Source organism: Dermacentor albipictus, chromosome 1 (genome assembly GCF_038994185.2).
Source record: "Dermacentor albipictus isolate Rhodes 1998 colony chromosome 1, USDA_Dalb.pri_finalv2, whole genome shotgun sequence".
NCBI lineage: Eukaryota > Metazoa > Arthropoda > Arachnida > Ixodida > Ixodidae > Dermacentor > Dermacentor albipictus.
In genome coordinates this window covers 217,810,122-217,830,146 of record NC_091821.1, presented here as the reverse complement: position 1 = coordinate 217,830,146, position 20,025 = coordinate 217,810,122, and the positions used below count along the sequence as shown (strand labels likewise).

General features: G+C 41.0%; 1 protein-coding gene and 1 long non-coding RNA gene across 4 annotated transcripts in view; one reads left to right on the top strand and one right to left on the bottom strand.

Moving 5' to 3' along the window:
• LOC139054217 (twisted gastrulation protein homolog 1-A-like) overlaps positions 1 to 5,732 on the top strand; it is a 50,588-nt gene extending 44,856 nt beyond the window's left edge. Inside the window, exons 4-5 of the mRNA XM_070530898.1 lie at positions 407 to 614; positions 3,713 to 5,732. Of these exons, the coding sequence (XP_070386999.1) occupies positions 407 to 614; positions 3,713 to 3,911 (407 nt within the window). The 3' untranslated portion in view covers positions 3,912 to 5,732. The remainder of the gene's footprint in view (positions 1 to 406; positions 615 to 3,712) is intronic.
• On the bottom strand, positions 3,959 to 16,293 carry LOC139054218 (uncharacterized). 3 transcript variants are annotated; one of them, XR_011511077.1, is made up of 3 exons: positions 11,483 to 16,288; positions 10,147 to 10,261; positions 3,959 to 9,680 (listed from the first exon to the last, which is right to left on the bottom strand). It is a non-coding gene; the product is annotated as an uncharacterized lncRNA (long non-coding RNA). The 3 variants fall into 3 exon arrangements; XR_011511076.1 differs by having other exon boundaries at positions 10,147 to 16,293; XR_011511078.1 differs by lacking the exon at positions 10,147 to 10,261 and having other exon boundaries at positions 11,483 to 16,293.
• Positions 16,294 to 20,025: the final 3,732 nt, after the last annotated feature.

The window sequence follows — 20,025 nt, the reverse complement described above, 5'->3', positions numbered from 1 at the left end:
AGTCTAGGGCTGCTTTTTACATCTTTGGGACAGGTAAATCTTGTGCCGATAGCAAGTGTAAAAAAAATGAACTCTCATTTTTGCTAAAGCAACTCATACAGTGCTATTTTTGTATCTGTGACAAATGTGTGCCAAGGCATAAACCAGAACTTTGCTGGTTGTCTAAATTGCAGTAATTTGTAACTTTGCCCCTTCACCTTTGTAGGGGATAGAATGTACAATAAAATTCATAAATATGTAATTCTTGAATGTAAGGTTTTTTTCTTTTTTTTTTAATGACAGCCAAGTGTCTTCGATGAAAACAAAGACAGGAACTTTTAAAATTCGAACTAAGCATTGCAGCAAGCTTGTCAGCAGTTGCACTTGTGGTAACTGTCTTGATTTGCATTTTTTAATTTTCTTACAGTGGTGTCAAATGGGAATACATCAGAAGTAGTTGAAGAGGAGGATGTGCAAGTGAACTGCACTGTAGCATTCATGTCCCAATGCATGTCGCTGAACAAGTGCAGAGAGTCGTGCCTCTCCATGGGAGCTTCAAGCTACAGGTGGTTTCATGATGGTTGCTGCCAATGTGTTGGCAGCATGTGCATCAATTATGGGATTAATGAAAGCAGGTTAGTGCTATTTCTCTGGGTTGAAGGCAGCAGGTGATGCCACATTGTGTGCATCCATGACACTCATGAATAGCTTCGTAATGTATGTAGAGGCTGTTATCATCACTGTCGCAAGGTGGGAAGCGGTGTGCTCCGTTTTATGTGCATACCATATTTACTGGATTCTCACGCGCCCTCGATTTTAATGCGCACCCATTTTCTGTGACCAAAAAGGGGAGAAAAAAAAAACGCTCTCGATTGTAACGTGCACCCGTTTGCCATGACCTAAAAAAAGAAAAGTCCTTTACAGTACCACGCACCTCATTCTTTCATATAGAAATACAACTTTCTCTCGTTTGGAAAAAAACATTTACTCCCAATGCACTAAAGTTGGGATAAATAAAGAAAGTCGCAGTTTTGCCCGAAAGGCGAAGCATCGATTACAATAGAAAATTAGTAGGCAGCTATACGAAAAGTAAGGATAGTAGTTTTATCAGCCGTGTAAACTTTTAAACATTTGCTGATTAACTAAATTAACAAGCATGGTCTCACGCGCGCACAAGCAAACATGAACATGTCTCACTCAGTGACCGCGAAAACTCTGTATCAAAATGCTGGAGCAAGGAAGTGCGGTAGCAGGAGCGAGGGATTTTACCTTTGTGCGGCCTCTCGCTTCAACATGAACTAAGCGACGAGAACACAGCGCGGTGCGCCTAGATGCACAGACTCTTGTCTCTGTCGCAGATCGCTTTCAAAGATAGGGCCTTGCGGCCACGTCGTACATAGCAGCCACCGGTGTAGAACCCCCCTCCTGTTTACGCCAGTGCCACCCGCAAGTTTCGGGAACTCCGAACGCCTGTGATGCGGCCTGATTTCTGTCCATCTCCGCGCACATGATCACTTTTCTTTAATTGCAGCATCGTGATGAACTCAGCATGTTTTTGCAGTCACCACTTCCATGCTGACAGAGCAAACGCAGAAAACGGGAAGATGGGCAGTGTACTAACCTAAGCCGAAGGAAGCATTGCCTAAGCACACATACTGCAGCACATGGAGGTAGCTACGGCAGCTACGCTCGAACCGCATACGAGGTGGCTATTTTGAAATGCCAATGGCAATATGGTAACACAGATTTAGGGTCGTACTCGATTCTAACGCGCACGCAATTTTTGGACCCATTTTATCAGAAAGAAAGTGAGCGTTAGATTTAAGTAAATGCGCTATGTCTTGTTGGTGAGTAAAGAGACATAGTTTGTTCCTGGCAGCCACTGTGGTCATATCCGAGTTGTCCGTGTTGCCTTGGTGTGCTCGGCCTGTTCACTACCAAACCCCATAATGTAGAGCAGTAACAAAAATATGCAGCCTGCAGCATGATGAATTACCATCATGTGCTATCTCCACCGAAAGAAGAGAAGTGCCATGGCAGTGGAAGAGAAAATTACTGAAAACAGCATTACGCTTACTGACTTTACGCGAAAAGCTGCGACAGGCTATGAGGAACTTCATATTGGATTACTTTCAATTTTCACCATCTTGGCTTTCAATTTTAATATGCACTGGAACCTTGCTGCATGGGTGTTTCTTCAATCTGAAGCTCCGCGAATGCCGACCGTTCTCTGACCAGGAATTGAGCTTGCGATCATGTGTACAGCAGCACAATGCCTTAGTGGCCACACTATCGTAGTGTGTAGTACAACGTGTTGCACTGTGAAGCTTACACATCCCTTCTTGTTTTTGGCCTGCATGTCCAATATTAATGCTTCTGAAAATAAATACTTAAGCTGATAGTTCTAGCATCATGGGTATGCATGTCCGTGATTAATGCTTCTGCAATTCCTCAATTTTGGAAGCTGTTGAATTCCAGCACTAATAAAGTGGACCAAGCATCTGGCCACCATTTCATAGTTGCGTCATGTGTGCTTCTCTGCAAATCTGCCTAATGTTGCTGGCACAGATGTAAGCCGCCATATACTGACAAGGTTTGGAGTCTTTGGTGATGTTTGTCCAAATTGCTCCTTTATATTAATTTTAAGGATTCAGTTCATGCCACAATATACAGAATGTGGGTTTCTGGATGTTCTGCAGTAATATTAAAATGTGCCATATGTGTCATAAGTTTAGAGGTCAGTCAAGATGAGACCACAATAGTCGCAGAGCCATGTAAGGATAAAGAAAATAAAAACTGTCCCGAATTTCTATACACCTAGAGTGTCACCAAAGACTTAATATTAGTACAGAAACATTTAATGGTGACCTGCTGAATGACCATTAAATAAAGATTTGACAGGCAGGAAGATGCAAATAAGCTGGTACCATGCCTGTATACTCAAAGTGGCTGGTTTTGAGCATTCTAGGAAAAAAAAATTGTGTGTACAGCCATTTGGCTTGAACACATCAGACACATCTTTTAATTTCAAGCATTGTTCAGCTTTCTGTAGACAAGTCTGGGGGACACAATTTCTCATTAAAATGGTTCTGCTTGCAGCTGCATTATCAGTTAAAGCTCCTTCATCGCATGGGTGCAAGTTCCTTAACCATTTTTAGAAGTCAGCCAATTAATTACGTTGATTGAAAACTTACTTTCACAACATTTCTTACTTCTTCAGACTCATAAAAAGCATATAGCTGCAGAAAAGATCAGGAATCTAATTTTTTTAGTGAGTCTTGTCAGGTCTACAGAATGTGGGCTCCATGTAAAAGCTCATTACAGGAACATCAAATATGAAAGCATCAACTACTTCATGCCTAGCAGGCTTGAAAAGCACCTACCCAGCTACTTGAATATAATGCCTGGTGCAAAACATTGTGAAAAACAACGAAATAATTAAACGTGCTACATACGACGATATAGTACTGACGCCGAGAAAAAAACAACTGCCTACATTCCGACTCATTTTACTAAAAACGTGCTGCGCTTGTTACTCAAACTTGCAGCACTATTCCAATCAGAAGTATTTCAACATGCATGCAACACAATTTAAATATTTTAACTTTCATCAGTGCTTTTGCTGTTGATGCAGTATTGTGTACACAGCGCCTGAAAGGATTAATACACAAAGGCCACGTATATGCATACGAGGTTCACTGGCATCTGACACAGTGTCTTTTTTGTCTGAAAGGTGCCTCCAGTGTCCTTACTCAAAGGAACTGATGGACTTCGATGATGAGCAAGATGAAGAGGTACCCATTGAGGATCCTGACAGGCACACTTACCAACATGTTGACTACAGTGACAATTCTTACAGTGCCAAGGAGAAGGCAGACAATAGAAACAATGTGGTAGACACCTCTGCTGCCGATAACGCAAACTCTACGTGAGGACAGCACCACCATGCCATCTGCACATTGCTGGTGCAATATAACTGTGCCGGGAGTGCGTGCCAATGGTGCCCGGGATCCTGTAGTCAGTGTACATAGACTGCCAAGTGTTTCTTTCAGGTTGCCAGCCTATGCAAGCAAGCCTGCAGCAATTTTGGGCCACTCACAAACACTCGGACTGCATCTCTACAAGGACAGTGCACGCGTAGTAGCCTAATATATTGAACCTAGGGACCAATTGTGTGTTGTACAGCAGACGCATTCACTGAACATAGTGGAATGCATTCTCCTACAAACAGCCCAACTGATGCAAGTGGACTGGAAAAATGCCATCTTCAGTACTTTGGCAATGTTCGTAAAGACTCAAAACCGATTGTCTGTGCAACGCTTTGAGCATTGCCAGCTGGTGCAGTTTTCACAAGTCAACCGATGCCTTATGGCTGTTCCCATTGGCATCGCTAGGCTTCGTCTGCATGTTCCAAGTACAATACTTCAATGTGTGTGTGTAAGTGTGCATGTGTATCGATCTGTGTGTGTGCAAGTGCATGTGAAGTGTGCGTATGTGTGTGTATATGTGAGTGTTTAGCTGTAATGGCTGTTGTTGTGCTACATCTCTGCTACCTGCAGGCAGGGGGGAACAAGGCTTTTTATATGCTGTGACATTGTTATATTTATTTAGGAGAAAGACAGTCTGGACAGGCAGTGGTAACACGTACCTGTGAAACTTGCCACCTTGCTGCCAAAAAATGGGCCTCATTTGCAGACATTACTGCAGAGCAGTGTGCTTGAGGGTCCTCTGTGAAAGTCTTTGGGCAGAATAGATGTTCCAGTGACTCATGACCATTAATCATCTTTCACCGCCATGCAGCAGATTAGGTAGTCACACTCAGGGGGCATCAATCAGTACCATATTCTCACCTAACAACTTCAGAAACTGAAGGCATGTTTATCTGTTGTCCTACAATAGATTCAATGCAGCATGAATGCCTCATTATTTGGAACTATGCAGAGCTGTGTCACTTTATTTCACATGTACAAAACACAGATTCATAATTTGCGCTGAGTGTGCTTCGTAAGCAGTATTCCGAATGTTTTTTTTTCCCCAGAATTGTCACAAAGTTCTGCATGAAAAAAATTGAAGCCCTGGTTCGTCATGTAAAAATATGCTTGTCATACCTCGCAGTTCTTGTGCCAGCTTGTGATGTTCTCCCACATGAGTCTCCACTGTCACATGCCATAAGCCCCAAACGAACATGTCTGAATGTGCACGAAATATACTATGCTTGCATTCTTAGAGCACCAGCCAGCATTTCACAAATGTTTCTTGCATTTTAGAATGGCACTCTAATGCAATCTTAACAGCAGCAGCACTTGTGGTAGCCTGTTTTTATGAGCTTTAGATATCTCATGCTTAAATTAGGTGCTGTGGTAATGTTTAAAAATACAAACACATAAAGATAAGTTAAAAACAATTATGTCATCATTCGTTTTATTGGCTACTATTGTGGTACAAGCACACTAGTCCTAAAGGTTGCAGTACTGATGGAATTGCTTTCATTCCATCTTATGCATTTTATACGTTGAAACCCAGCAAATTGTGCTTTTTTTTGTGCGTTGTTTCTGTTCTGCAAAACAGTTATTTTGTAAATTTTGATCTCCATTAACGATAACCCTCATGTTCCTTCATAATTTGTTTCACTAATATACTAGATACAAAAAAGGAGACAGCACATACGTGCCAACAAAATTGTTTTTACTCAGTGCAAGCAGTGTAGATTTTGTTATATGATGTGTAATAAAATTCTTGCATAATGAGCAAAACTGGCCTCTATTTATTGTACCAGAGTCCTTGTATCACTGACAAAGGCCATTTCACAAGAACATCTAGACTGAGTGACTATTCACTTTTTAAATGCATTCAAAATGCAATGCACTATGCCACTACTTCAATAAGAATGCAAGTAGGGGAACTGCATGCATACAGTTACTATAAGTGACTCAAAGTAAGGGAACAACACATGAAAGCTGCATCGTCACTGGTACATCCGCTGTTATGCTTGTATTGGTTGGTTCTTCTTATGTGCATGGACATGTATTATAAGTTTCAATTAATTAAAACAAGTTCGGACTTGCTCCTAGCATGAACAACTTTTTTAAGTGTTGCTCAACATTATTCAAACATCAATAGCCTTATTTAATGAGTTTCATAGCCAATGACTAAGTGAACTAATCTTACAATAATTGTTTTTACTAGTTTCATAAAAAGACTGAGAAACTGCATTGCAAGTCCTGAGTATGAACAAGGTGGGCATATTTACTAGTTATAGGCTCTAGAGAAAATTTCAAAGCCAAACCAAATTTGATGGAAGCTGCCAACCAGTATGAAAAGCAACAGTACACTATACAATTTTGTCTGAAACAGAATTCACAGATTGTCGTAATTCTCAATACTTTATTTTGGGCAACTAAGATGCCTTTCATGAGCCTGCCATAGATCACAACAATAACTATGAAAACAAAAAAAAAATAATAACCTGCTTAACCAAGAAAATTAGTTTCCTTCACTGCCTAATAACACAAAATACTGATGATGCGCCAACTGAAAAGAAAAACAAAGCTAATATATTAAAGCATTACAAAAATGAATACTGGATACATTAACAATGCATCAGAACAGATGCCAATAAAAAGATTGCAGTCATATTGCATGGAAAGCAACAAATTTCTGTGTTTAACACTAATTTCTTGACAAGTGAATTTTGCGCTCTGTCAATTTCATGAACTTTATGAACAGATCGCTAATTTGCTAAAACTCTAACTAAAGTAGGAAGTACAGTGCAGGTGTTGCAATTTGATACTTGTTTGAGCACTTTAATGTAGCTGGTTCCTTTCTTTTTGTACTATAGCTGCACTTGTATTTAGGTACTCAACTTCACTAATTGACAGCATACTGCAATCAACTGCACATAAGTGCCACCACATTCTTGGCACAACCATTGATCAAGTGAGGAACCAAGCATTCATGAAAAAGAGCCTATTCTTTTGACAGCAGTACAAAAATAAATATTTATTTGTCGTTCATATCAAGCAAGTGGTTTATTCTAGGAATTTCTGACAAATCTAACAGGGACAATGCACAGAAAACAGCATACAGAAATATGAAAGAAATGAAGCAGTATGACTGTCTCAAGACAGCATGTTACTATAAATGTGAGACTCGTGCTAATTAAGATACATGTTTAGTGGGTTTTTCGCACACCTAGCAGCATAAAAATGGGAGAAAAAAAGCAGTGCCTTGTACTACTCAATACTGCACCTGTACAAGGAATGGGATTGAGGAAGTAGCATACAACAAAATTTCCCAATGAGAAAAGTAAAGATAAGCAGCATAATATAAAAAACAACTATAGCTGGTGTAAACAGTTTTTTTTTCTGGAGTTACATAACAAGAGGAAATTAACACTTGCTGTTATCACTATCACACATTGAAACTTTCATATTGGCATGACAGACTGACAGCACAACAATATGGTCCATGATAGTCTCGTAAATTAGAAGTGAGATGGTTCAGACTAAAGTAAGTAACACATCTGAACTGATATTTATGTTTCATGGAGACTACAGATCTTAAGTTTCACAATTCTAACAGTTATGTGGAACAAACATCTTTTCTGAAACATCAACAAATGTGAGCATACTAAGTGCCATATTATATTGCATAGATGTAGCTAATTTAACAAGGGAGGATAAATATTAGGCATGCACTAATTTAAATTCAGTAACATAATGCTAGCAGTCTTAACAGTAATGAGAACTTTGCTCTCTGGTGTGCTAACAGAGTAATACATGCAGCAACAAAGTAGACAAACTCAAGAATTGCTGCACAAAAGAATGTAAGCAAGACAACAAGAAATGAAAAGTAACCTTTCAAACTGCTTATTTCAGCATATCCTTTTTCAGCCCTAGTAGATATTTACTTATAGGTCTATGGGTCACATTTTAGAATGGTCAAGAAACCAATTAACCAGGTGGAAGGTTTAATGGTACGAAAACACAGTCACTACGCTGCATCAGATAATCACACAGCAACTTGATTGCAATATTCGTAGAACAGCATGTTCACTATGCACACAGTGCAGACACTCACAAGAATTCACACATGAGCTCAACAACCAAGCATATATGGAAGTAAATAACACTCTTGGAGGATCTAAAATTCTCAGAAGGGACCCAACCCTCAAGATGCAAAATGTGGCCAAAGAAATCAATTTGTGGCAGCTTGAAAGCCAATTTTTCAGCAGCAAAATGCAAGGTTGCAATGAACTCTCAAAGTGATTCTGCTGGTCTCTCAATATAAATAATGCCAGTTCTCATTACACCTCCAGAGTACCGATAAAGCAATGTGATGCCAGGTGAACCAAAGCAATTCTCACTAAATTCCAGTGCTATTTACGCCCTTGTGTCAATGTGTAATACGCTTGTTTTGCAAGGTCAGACATGACTGGTGGCAAATGCATTATTTGTGCATTTGAAGCCATGCATTAAAGTTTATCATGTACAGTAGCTCTCATTTGGACGTATATTGCCATTCACTATTAGAGAGACAACTAATTAGTATTCAAGCCAAGTAACATTTACTTTCTGGGAAAAAGGAAGCCAATATAACACATTATGGGGACACCTGTTAAAGAAGGATTATTCTGCAGGCAGTTAATGGAGAAAGTTGGGCTAGTTTGAAACTTGACATTATTAGTTATTTCCACTGTTTTTACCAAGAACAACAGAACAGGAGGAACACTAGTCTTCAAATGTTGTACAAAAGAAATAATGAAAACGCTGACCAAAAAGGATAGGTTAAAGAACTTTTAAGATGTTTGAACTTCCATACGGAAGCTGAAATGTCTTAAAAGCTTTTCTAACCTATCCTTTTAAGTCGATGTTTTCACTATTTCTTTAATTCAACATGCTTTCTGCTGACCAGATGAGATGTTGGCAAACCATCTATTCCCCTAGTCTTCAAATGATTTTATTTAGAAAAAACACAGGACACGTGGAACAGAAAAAAGTGTCCTCAGAGCATATACCTGGCACCTCGATCTGCCAGATATGAAGTGACACGTGCCTATTTCTTATACGTAATGTGAAGCATAACAGAAACCAAATGCTTTACTTGACAGTGTGATAGATAGGGTGTTGAAACTGTTGTTTCAAGTAGCATTATCAGCTCTATGTAGTGGTGCTTGGAGAGATGAAGGAAGCAGATAGAGGAGTGCGCGTCCCCTTTCGCATGTGCAGGAAAGAGAGAGAAGCTGAAGGCGAGCTAAAATGCCGTCTCTCTTATACAAAGGCTTTGACTGTCCGCTACGATTAAGCCTGCTTTTTCTATTGAGAAGACTCACATTTACAGGGTGCTCACATTAATTAACATATTTCAATTTTACACTTCCCGAAAACATGTGCGCCTTCAAATAAAGGTGTGCACCGGCAACTCTTACAATAACATGCAAGATGTCTTAATCTCGCTGGTATCGCTCTAAAGTGTGGCATCACTCTCGACTGCGACCTTCAGTAAGTCATGCAATAGCAATGAGAGTCAGATAGTAAGAACATTGTCTAAGGGAAGTGGGCTTCCCGCAGGAAATTGCTGTCTTCAATTTGGGGAGCCGATGTCAAAGAGATCCAGTTGGGTGGGTGGAACAACAGTGCACCCACTTGGCCAGAGAAGTGCTCAGTTGTTATATGCCCGAGGTTCACCAGCAGTCTCACCACCTAAATGATGGCAGGTAAATGTAGTGTTCCCATTGTACTTTCAACATTGCCAAAAGTTGCACAAATATGCTGATCGGTCAATGAAAGAAAAGAAAAATAAGTTGTGTGCTAAAAAACCAACTAGTACATGCTTCATTACCTGCCAGAGAGGGTTATTTTACAGCATACCACTATCGTATGGCAAGTGTTATATTAACTAAACTGGCAGGTGTGTTAATGATAGGCTGAAGGAGCACCATGCACAGGTTCAGGCATTAGTAAGGTCGGGAAATCTTGCAAATCACAAAAAAAAAAATTCAATCCACACCTTTGAAGGCACACATGCTCTGAGGAAGTGTAAGAGTAAAAAATACCATTACACAAGGCATACTGCATCAAAAAAAAAAAAAGAAGCTCATAGCTGTGCGAGCACTACAGTCCGTCTATCCTACTGTCAAAGAATTAGATTCTCTCCGTCAGTGGCTACCTCTTATCCATACATGGCGAGTAGTGACAGGAACACATTCTGTGAAGTTCACTTTAGAGTCATTCAGGTTTTCTGGATATCAGCACCTTTCCTCCTCTTCCTCTGTATGCGTGATCTTGAAATGTAAACCCAAACTTATGTAAACACTGCATATACCGCTAGAAAAGGGTCAAATGCTACTCAAAAGATACTTCGTCGTTGGATAATATACCTCGTTTTTTTACCTACCTTTGACGACAACTGATGATGCTAGAGCTTAAAGGGCCCAATGATGCAAGTATTCACACCATATTTTTGTCTGGCAATGTAACGTAGTTAGAAACTTTCGCCATTCTTAAGAGTTTCTTTTTTTACTGTTTTTGAGAGTGTCACTCCAGCCTCTTTAGCAGAAACACTATGCTCCTTTAATGTTAACTAGAAACTGCCCAATGAGTAATCGAGTATGCCAAATATGCAGAATTTGGTGCACTAGATATTTTGGTGCTGTAATGACATCATTATTAAACTTCACTCCCTTTAAAAGTTAATGCTTGCTCTTGAGGCTCCAAGTGCAAGTAGCTGCATGATCCTTCAGCATGCACTTGATGCTGAAAAGGCAATAGTGACTTTGTAACCTGAGCCTGCCTTGAAGGCCATGATTAGTGCCATCCTGTGCAATGAACATGTTCTTTGGCCAACTTTCGTGGTTTGTTTCATTCAGTCTATCCAAACTGGAGTGGTGGCTGGCTGGTGTAAGTAGGTGACCTTCCATAGACTTGCAAAATTTGTTGCATTATAGAAAACTGCTTGTACTAGGAAAGGGTTCAATTCAAGTAGGGCTGTTATAAGTAGGCTTGACTGCAAAGGACGCTTTATACTAACGGCTTTGCACAGATTACACATTTGGAGTATTGGCATTAGCCTGTGTTGCATCCTTGAGAGCATTTTCTGCAGCATTTTGTTCTGTTGTTATTGCAGCTCCAGCTTTGCTCCTGCAAGCAAATTACTTCGGCAGCTACTGAGAGCACTGGTGGAAAAATTAGCAGTGTATGTTAAGATGTCTTAAGTAGTGCACATTTGAACATGTGTACGTGAAACAGGAATGAGAATGCAAGAGTTTGATTCACAGACAATTCCATGCTTTAAAATATTATCACAATAGGCTTTCAGAGAAAGTGTGTTCATGATAATTTGTGCACAGGGCCGATGGCTTATACAAAACCCTTGTCAGAAGGCGAGCAAGATCTCTATAAATCATAATGAACACCACATGCAGAGATCAGGCATGTCTACCGACCAGAACAAGGTGCATGCAGTCACATGGCACATCAGCTAATGCTTTAAGTAGAGTACCTACCTCGTCTCTCCCTCTTCCTCTCCCAGACGGTTCTCCAGACTTTATCAATGCATTTAGAATCTTCTTGTGGCTAGAACTGTGGAAAGACCTACTTGCTACAAACACAAACAGGGCAGGTTGTCTTATCCACACTAATTTTCAGTTTACGTTACTGGGATAATTTATTACTTTTGAAAGCACCAGCTGAAGTCAAACTAATGCCACTTTTTCATGCATCTTCTTTCTTCAGAACAGAAATCCTTTCACAGATGCCTGCCATTTTCTGTACATTAGCAAGTTTGGTTTTCACTGAAGTATTTGGTTTTTCTGTGCCAGAGGGAAAAAGCTAATGGCTAACAGAGAGTAACTGTGGGGCGGAAAGCACAGCTGCTAAGAGGATATTGCAACATGGTAGAAAGTGTTTGGAAAGCCTGCAGGCCAGGTTTTGTGCACGAAAAGCAGTATTGTGTGTGCATTCCTGGCCCTACATTACTGTTGACTGAAAGCATCTAGGGCTGCTAGGTAGAACAGATTTGCCCTGGGGCAAAAAAAGTTCGTAGCATGTGAGTACTACACAGAACATGTACAGCGACAGCTGAGGGCTCCTCACGTATTGACACTGGGTGCCCTAAAGAGAATGTGCAACAAGTGTCGCACAGAATTGCTGCACCATTTGGAGAGATCCTTAGCAAACAGGTAATGCAAAATGATAGTTCACAATTTCAGACATCCTTCCTTCATTGACACTCAGGAGTTCCTCTGCATGAACGATTAATCACATGCATTGGCTAATGGTTGATGTAGCACACAGCCTTTAAGTGTTCAGCTGAATGACTCCACAGTGATTGAATGTCCATCATGTGGAAGGCATATGCAAAGATACACTCCTTACAAACAGTGGGTGTTCTCCTCTAGGTACTACATATACAAACCAGCGTGAACATGCAGGGTATGTCAAGAAATGTCTTCAAAATTACTTAAATAAAAGAAAGAGTCCACAAGTAATCTCCTCTGCATCACTTTTACACCAGAGTCATACATATTGAAATGACTAAAGAAAGTAATTAGATAAACAGTTATACAACATAGACTAAATTTACAACTGAAAGAGTCACATGATAAACCTTGATTCAAGACCTGAAGCCAGTCATCTGAAGAATTCATAACTGCTTCCAGACTTACAAAAAGCTGATGCTGCAAACGTCTGCAAAGTAATGAATTCCAGCTAATTTCTGCCCAAAAACTGAAACTGAAAAGCTGCAGAGTGCAACCATCATACCCTTAACACATGTCCATGAGTGATGTGATTGCTTCCCCCCTGCTGACATGAGCATGAGTGAATGTCTTCATTAACTTGCAATCTCCTTTGTGTCATGCTCAAACCAAAAGTGAGGTGGAAGTATTCACATAACTCATGGGACTAGGTGACGTTGTGCTCTTCCGCATTTCAGTTTTCTCTATGAAATTGGCTGGAATTCACAACGCTGCAGGAATTAGCAGCATGACCTTTTTGTAAGTATGGAATTTCTATTAAAATCTTTGGACAACAGGCTTCCAGCCTCACTTGAAATTGCTTTTCTATAACTCTTCTGTTAAAATATTAATTAGTATAATATTTATAAGTACTTCTGTGTCTAAGGCAAGTAGACTAAGTAGACTTGTGTCTACTTGAATTATTACTGTCGCTTCAGTGTATGCCACAGTGGTAAACGCAAACTCAAGAAAATCGCCTAATTATTTCATCTCCCTTATTCTGAAGTATTTTCAGATGCATTTTCTTAAACCTGCATATGTATTGTGGTGTGCCTCCCATGCTGCACTGCGGTGGCTTTAAGAAAACGTATGCAATGTCTTATGAAAGATGTGGACAACTCTAGAAATATTCTAGCCATTTATGATCCAATATCAGCTATCATTGTAAAATTATGGTGGACAGTCATGCAAGGCATGGCAATTGGAGTGGTACAGTCAAACTGAGCTATCAGAAAGCCGCACCCGACATGAAAATAACTTCATTAATTATTTTTTTACAAAACGCTTACTATCGGGCCAGAAACATTTTAGATTTATTTCCCATTATCAGTGCTCATTATATTGAGGTTTGACACACTAAGTGAATTTCCTGGTATGCAAAATGTCAATACTGGGCTCGTGCCTTTGCTTGCGCAAAAAAAGTTGATTTTACAATTAATGCGAAGCAGTGATACAGTATCTGGCACAATATTATGCGCCATAAGTCTTGCACAGTCTTGAGCAGTATCAGTTGGAATAAACATCTACAGAGGTGCGCGAGCAATCTCCTTTCGAGAAGAACAAGACTTCAATCAGCGGTGCCTATAGTCCATAGTTGTCTTTCCTTCCCCGGTGGTGGACAAGTGCAGAGACACGACTCTTCCTTCCTACTCTTTCCTATCTTGCCTTTCATTTCATTTATATTCTTTCACATCAGCACTGGTTTATGGATAAGCTGCAGAGCAGGTAACCAGCCAATCATTTTAATAAACAGTAAAGACATTAAGCACAACAGTGCCCAGGTGCGGTATTCTTTGCTCCAGCATTGACGGAGTGGCTGATAGGTATCTCATTCTCCTTGAAGTCGTAAACGTAGGCATTGAGGCATACGGAGACGTGCGCTTCCATAATGAGTGCGGAACAAGTGTCGACAGGTTTCTCGACTTGCTAGTGCTGTACCTGCGCTCCACGGTGGTCCAGTTCACAGGGAAGATGTTCCTCCAAAACTAAAGAGTGTCCATTGGCTCATGCCTTGCACCTGTACTGAGTGACCTGTTGCTAGCACGCTATGACCGTGACATCGGAAGGAACCTCCCAACGGTCCACACCAAGAAGGTGTTCAGGTACGCTGACGAATACCTCATCTTTATTGAGGCGACTGAAGACAATCTCACTTCGGTGGTAAAGTCGCCTACAAAAGCTTTGTAGATAATATGAATGGTCTCACACTCACGAAGTAGCTACCAGAGGACAACACCTTGCGCTTCCTGGACTTTCTCCTATTGTTCAAGAAAGAACATGTATGCTGGAGGTATGCACCCGCTCAGCAAAAAGCCTCTTGCCTTTTTCGTCAACTGACTCCAGGTTAGTGAAGAGGGGTATCACAAAAGCCACCTTCCGTAATGCACTGCAAAGATTGTGCATACACGAGATTGAAATAGTCTTTGAAGGCCAGGTATAGCTGCTTTTGCAAGCTGGTTTTCCGAGCGTCCTCCTGGTACAGCTAGCGGAAGACATGTTAGCGAAAATGCACCAAAGAAAGAAGAAATGCAAAACCGAGATCAATACTTCGAAGATGGCTGTCATTCCCTATGTGCACGGGGTGTCCCACAGATTTAAAAAGGCTGCGGGAAGGGCGGGTGTTTCGGTTGTTTCTTCAGCCCCAGGAAAGCTGAACATATAATGCAGAAGGGTCAACCAAGACAACCCTCACAAAAAGGTTGCGACAAGAAGCATCAAGAGCCCCTCACCAGCTGCATCACAGGAGTCGTTTATGAAATACCCTTGAAGTGCGGGCGCGCCTACGTAGGACAAACAAGACGCTGTCTCAATGATCGCCTCCAGGAGCATGCCAACAACATAAAGCAATATTACAGCAGACATCTTGCTCTGCATTGCAGGTTGTGTAAATGCATCCCCTGTTTTAGAAAAGTCACTGTCATCCAAAAGCACGCTGACCAGCGCACGCGTAAAATTGTTGAAGCATTCACCATCACCTAATGTGGTCCTTCATGCATTAGTTGATTATCTATCCAGTTGTTAGAAAGGAAATCACGTATCTACAAATTTAACTGATCTCCACCCACCTGCAATCTCAAGTGATTCTTTTTGTGTATTCATGCCATTTATGTTTTTACTATTACTTCTCTGCCTATATATCCTGCGCTCGCGCAATAAACATACTTGTTGTAAGTCAGCGCCTGTGTCGTGTGCCTCTTTTCTGTGTTCCGTTATTCGTGCTGTTCGCTAAAAAATGTGTTCATACCAACAAGCCTGGCTAGCCACTATTCTGAAGTATCTCAACTTTTCGCTTGGAAGGCAGCCATTTCTCTCATGGCGGCGCACGACGGCTCTGCAGTCACATAATTGTGGAACTTGCCCATGGATCTGTTTCCATCGCTCTAGGCGTGTTCGGCTGAGGCACTCTGCCTCTGGCTCGGACAAAGAGCTGCTCCAGGTTTGGCTGCTCCAAAACCGAGCCTTGAAGTGACCAGCCAAAGATAACATAGGATTCTAATGATGAGCATTGGCAGACATCAAAAAGAGTAGGGGAGTGAGCTCATAACAGTTATGGTTGTAAAAACACGCTACTTGCATAACTGCAATGGATCTGGTTGTCAAATTTTCGCAGAACTTTTACAATTTTTTTTCTTGGCTTTCAATTACTGATAGTTTGAACACACCACTTCATCTATGTTTAAGTATAGGCTAGCGAACATCAAAAATTGAAAGTTTGAAGCATGCACTGTTGTGCTTTATAGGATGATATCAGATGTGCAGCCATGGCCCATGCATGCCATCAATGCTAAACATTGTATGACAGCTCTTGCTGTGAAAGGGTCAATGATTCATGAGGTCATGCATTGAGGGTTTACAAACACCTTATACAGCATAGCAATTTCCTGTTCACAAATGTGCTGTCTGTGGCATTAATGCCACATTCATCAATGTCTTCAATCATTCGTTTTTTACCAATGGCACAAAAAAGTAATTATTTCACTGAAAGCCAATACTGGTTATGGGGAGGATGGAATGTACCTCTCCTGATAATAATGAGACAGTTTTTCCCCCAGTGTATATCTGTTCCAGAAACTAGTTCATGTTAACACCACCAGCCTCCAAGGTCTCCACCTTAATGTCCATCTAGAAGCACTGACCATCTTGCATAGTTCTGTGCATTATATTTGGAATGCAGTAGCATATATACATGCAGATCTCCACAGACACTGATTCACTCTTGCAATGGCTTGTGCCAAACATGCTGGTGCCACTACAACTAGTGCAAGCCCTAATGAAGATGCTTTGGTGCAGTTCAATGTATTCCTGTTAGCTCACACAGTAAGGCACAATGAAAGATACAATAGCAAATGTTTGGCACAGACTGGGACGGCTGTACCACCAGTGATTGATACTGTCTGCAAAGAGAGAGTGAATAGCCTAGCAGTCAGAACGTGGTGAGCTCCTCCTATAATCTTCAGGGCATTGTACAAGGGGGAGTTTGGCCACTAATATAATGCTCACTCTATATTGAGGTACAGCCCTGCCACTGCAGCTTACAAATCCTGGTGTAATCTCCAGAAGAAACTAAAATATGCAGCCTGCTTATCATTAATAAAGCAACTGCATCAAGGGGATTGGATTGATCCTGTCTGTCAAAAACGAGTACATACGGGCATGAAAGCAACAAATGTTTAATAGTATCAAACTGGGTGTAGTCCTTCCTCTGCATTTCTTACTGTGAACAGCAGTCATGAGCTACAAAATGGGCTGTATGTATCCATCTGTTTGCAAGAATTTTGAGCGATTATTATAAAACAAAAGATTGTAGGGTGGTGGGGGGAACTTAATCCCATTTTGTAGATTATGGCTCTTTCTATTAATAGATTAGATTAAAAGGTATCTATGCAAGAGAAAATGCTATTTTATTTGTCAGTATCCAAGCTCTCTTGCGTTTTTTTAAAATACACAAACTTGAGCACCAATGATGGTTTTGCAAAATAGGACATCAAGAGCTTGGAAGTTGGATTTCCAAGTTGATAGAAATATTAACCCTTACACTGCCCCTCCCAAGATATTATCTTGGGGACTGACCCTCACACAACCCTTAACACTCCAGAGTACACTAGTCTGTGTTTCCAGTGCTCTCATAAAAGAAATTGTGCAAAAAAGAACACTTCATAGCCGTAGTGCCGTCTATGCACAGAGTCATCTAAACATGCAAAACTTGCAAGTTACATTTCTGAGCGCTGGCAGAGCCCATTCTGGTGTTTTGTTGCTTTGTCTTAGCAGGGTAGCAAGTTAACTTGTTGACAAAGAGCGTTCACGTTCAAGACTCGGCTGGTTTGCAGTTGGTGATAGCATTTGCCATACTGAAAAAAAGTCGCTAGCTGTAACATAAGTTATGCAAGTACTAACCTTCCTAACACGTGAATAAATGTAATTTGTGTATTTGGTTATGTCATTTCTCTACCATAGCACCCATATATTGTCTGTAGCACACACAAGACGTTTCACATAACCCACTGCAGCTGCGTCCCCGATACAGCCTACTGGATTTTTTATCACTAAACCCGAGTGCCTGGCGTTAGTTTGGGCAGTAGCCAAATTCCACCCTTACTTACATGATCACCATTCACCACCACCACTACTGATCACCATGCTCTGTGCTGACTAATCTCTCAAAAACCTGACTGGACAACTGAATCGCTGGGCGCCTGCTGCGCCAAGAATTTACTTTTGTTGTTCTGTACCAATCTGGCCATTTACACAAAGATGTCGACTGTCTCTCCAGTCACCCTGTCGATCGCCCGTACCATGATGCTCCCGACACCTACACTTGCGTCCTAGCCATTTCCAATTTGCGTGATATTCACAATGAACAATGGTGCAATGACTGCTTATGTCTCCTCATTATTCGTGTAGCTTCTACGCACCCTGAACCCACAATCCATGTGTTTGCACTTAGCGATGGCATTCTATACCATCCCAACTCTCGCCCTAAAGGCAGTAACACTTGCTCGTTCTACCCAGCACTTCCACCAATGCGTTACGAGGCAAAAATAATGAGGCACTTATGTAAAAAGGTGTATTTATAGGATATTTACAGGCTGCAGCAATGTTGCATAAACAATATGGCTGCCTGAACCAGTTGCACACTCTTCCCGTGAAATCTTCTTTGTTGACAGTCAGCTGTGTCTCCAACACCATGCCCCACTGCTCCCTAACTATATGTGTGCACATTAAAAATGTGTCGCCAGGATTTAATGACCATGCAGCCTCTCTAGAAGCTACCGTGCTTTCTATTTCTGCAATAGTACGTAGAGAAAAATCAGGCTTAGCTAAGCACAGAGAAACAACAAACATTCTCGTATAGCATAACAACCTTAAAAATCAAAACAAAAAGACAAGCGCTCTTGCATAAAACTCCGAGAGCAGACTAAAATTAAATGGCAGTGCAACAAAAAATGCACATAATGGCACCCAATATGATGCTCTGGCATGTCATTAAGCTTCTCACGTCCATCGGGTGCTGACGGCAGGTGCACTGGTGCCATGGCATGTCCTTATGACCAACATCTCATTTTTCCCACAATCATGTGGGAGTCCCTAACAGTATTGAAAAGTTGGGGGCTCACACTTGCTGTTTGCAGTAATTGCGTTAAGTTAATCAGAGCCATTAGAATCTGTGAGGCTTTTCTCCTCCTTTTTTTTTTTATGTCACGGGTGGTTCTCACATCTATTTCGATGCCACAGCATTCCATTTCAGAAGCAGTTTCTACAGCTGTTTAGCAATGTACACAGATGTCATTTTCGTTGAAGCATTTGTATGTTTTCCACATTTTATAGCTCCATACCAATTGCTCATTCAAACGGCCAAACTCCTCCTGCAGAGAAGAATCTAGATCACATTATGCAATATGTTTCTGCCACGAGCACTTCTCACATATAGTAAGTGCTTGGTCAAGGAATGGATTATGCTGCTTTGGTTAACTTGTGTGGCTTAAGTGTTTGTCACAAATGTCTAGAGAGAAACTGGTGTTTGTTGCTTCAGTCAGCATGGAAATGCTGCATAGGGGGCATTCAGGAGTGGAGGATAGTCAGAAGGTGTCTTCAGATAAGATCAAATGAGTTCTCCGGGCCCTATCCGATGCGAGTCGAAAAATTGAATTTTCCTAAAAAAAAAAAAAATAATGAATTGTTATATTTTGCTTGCAGAATGAAGCTTGAACATTCTATTCTTCTGTTTAAAAAGATGAAAGCGTACTTTGAACAAGAAGTCGGTGAAAAATCAATTTCTTTCAGCGTTGTCAACTAGGGAAAACTGCAAATTTACGCGCCTAAGGCCAATTTTGAGATCCTGCATTTCAATATTGTGCATGCCTTCTACCATTGCTTTCTGTTGAGGAGTGGAGAAAGCCATTCCTTTGTAAACAATCACTTCGTCAATTTTGTATTTGTGGAGAAAATAACAAAAAACTATGTGTTTACCAAGGTGCTTGACATATCCTACGCTGCTTTTAAATCATGTGGTTTGATGTCGGCATCACCATTGGCTATGAATTACACAGTCGGGCATCTGGTTCTGTGTAGCGTAGCCACTGAACCAAGAATCAACACTTTTTCTGGCCTGTTCACCACAAGGCCAGTTCACCACAAGATGTTTGTTGTCATTGCCAAAAAAGTGCATCTCACTGCTACGAAAGCTGTCAGCCAGAACCTCGGCAAAGTCAGGAAGATTACAGCACAAGAGGTAGGAGGCTGTGATATTGCAGTTATGTATGATGGCACATGGCAAGAAAGGGGACATAAATGACACAGTGGTGTTGGCACAG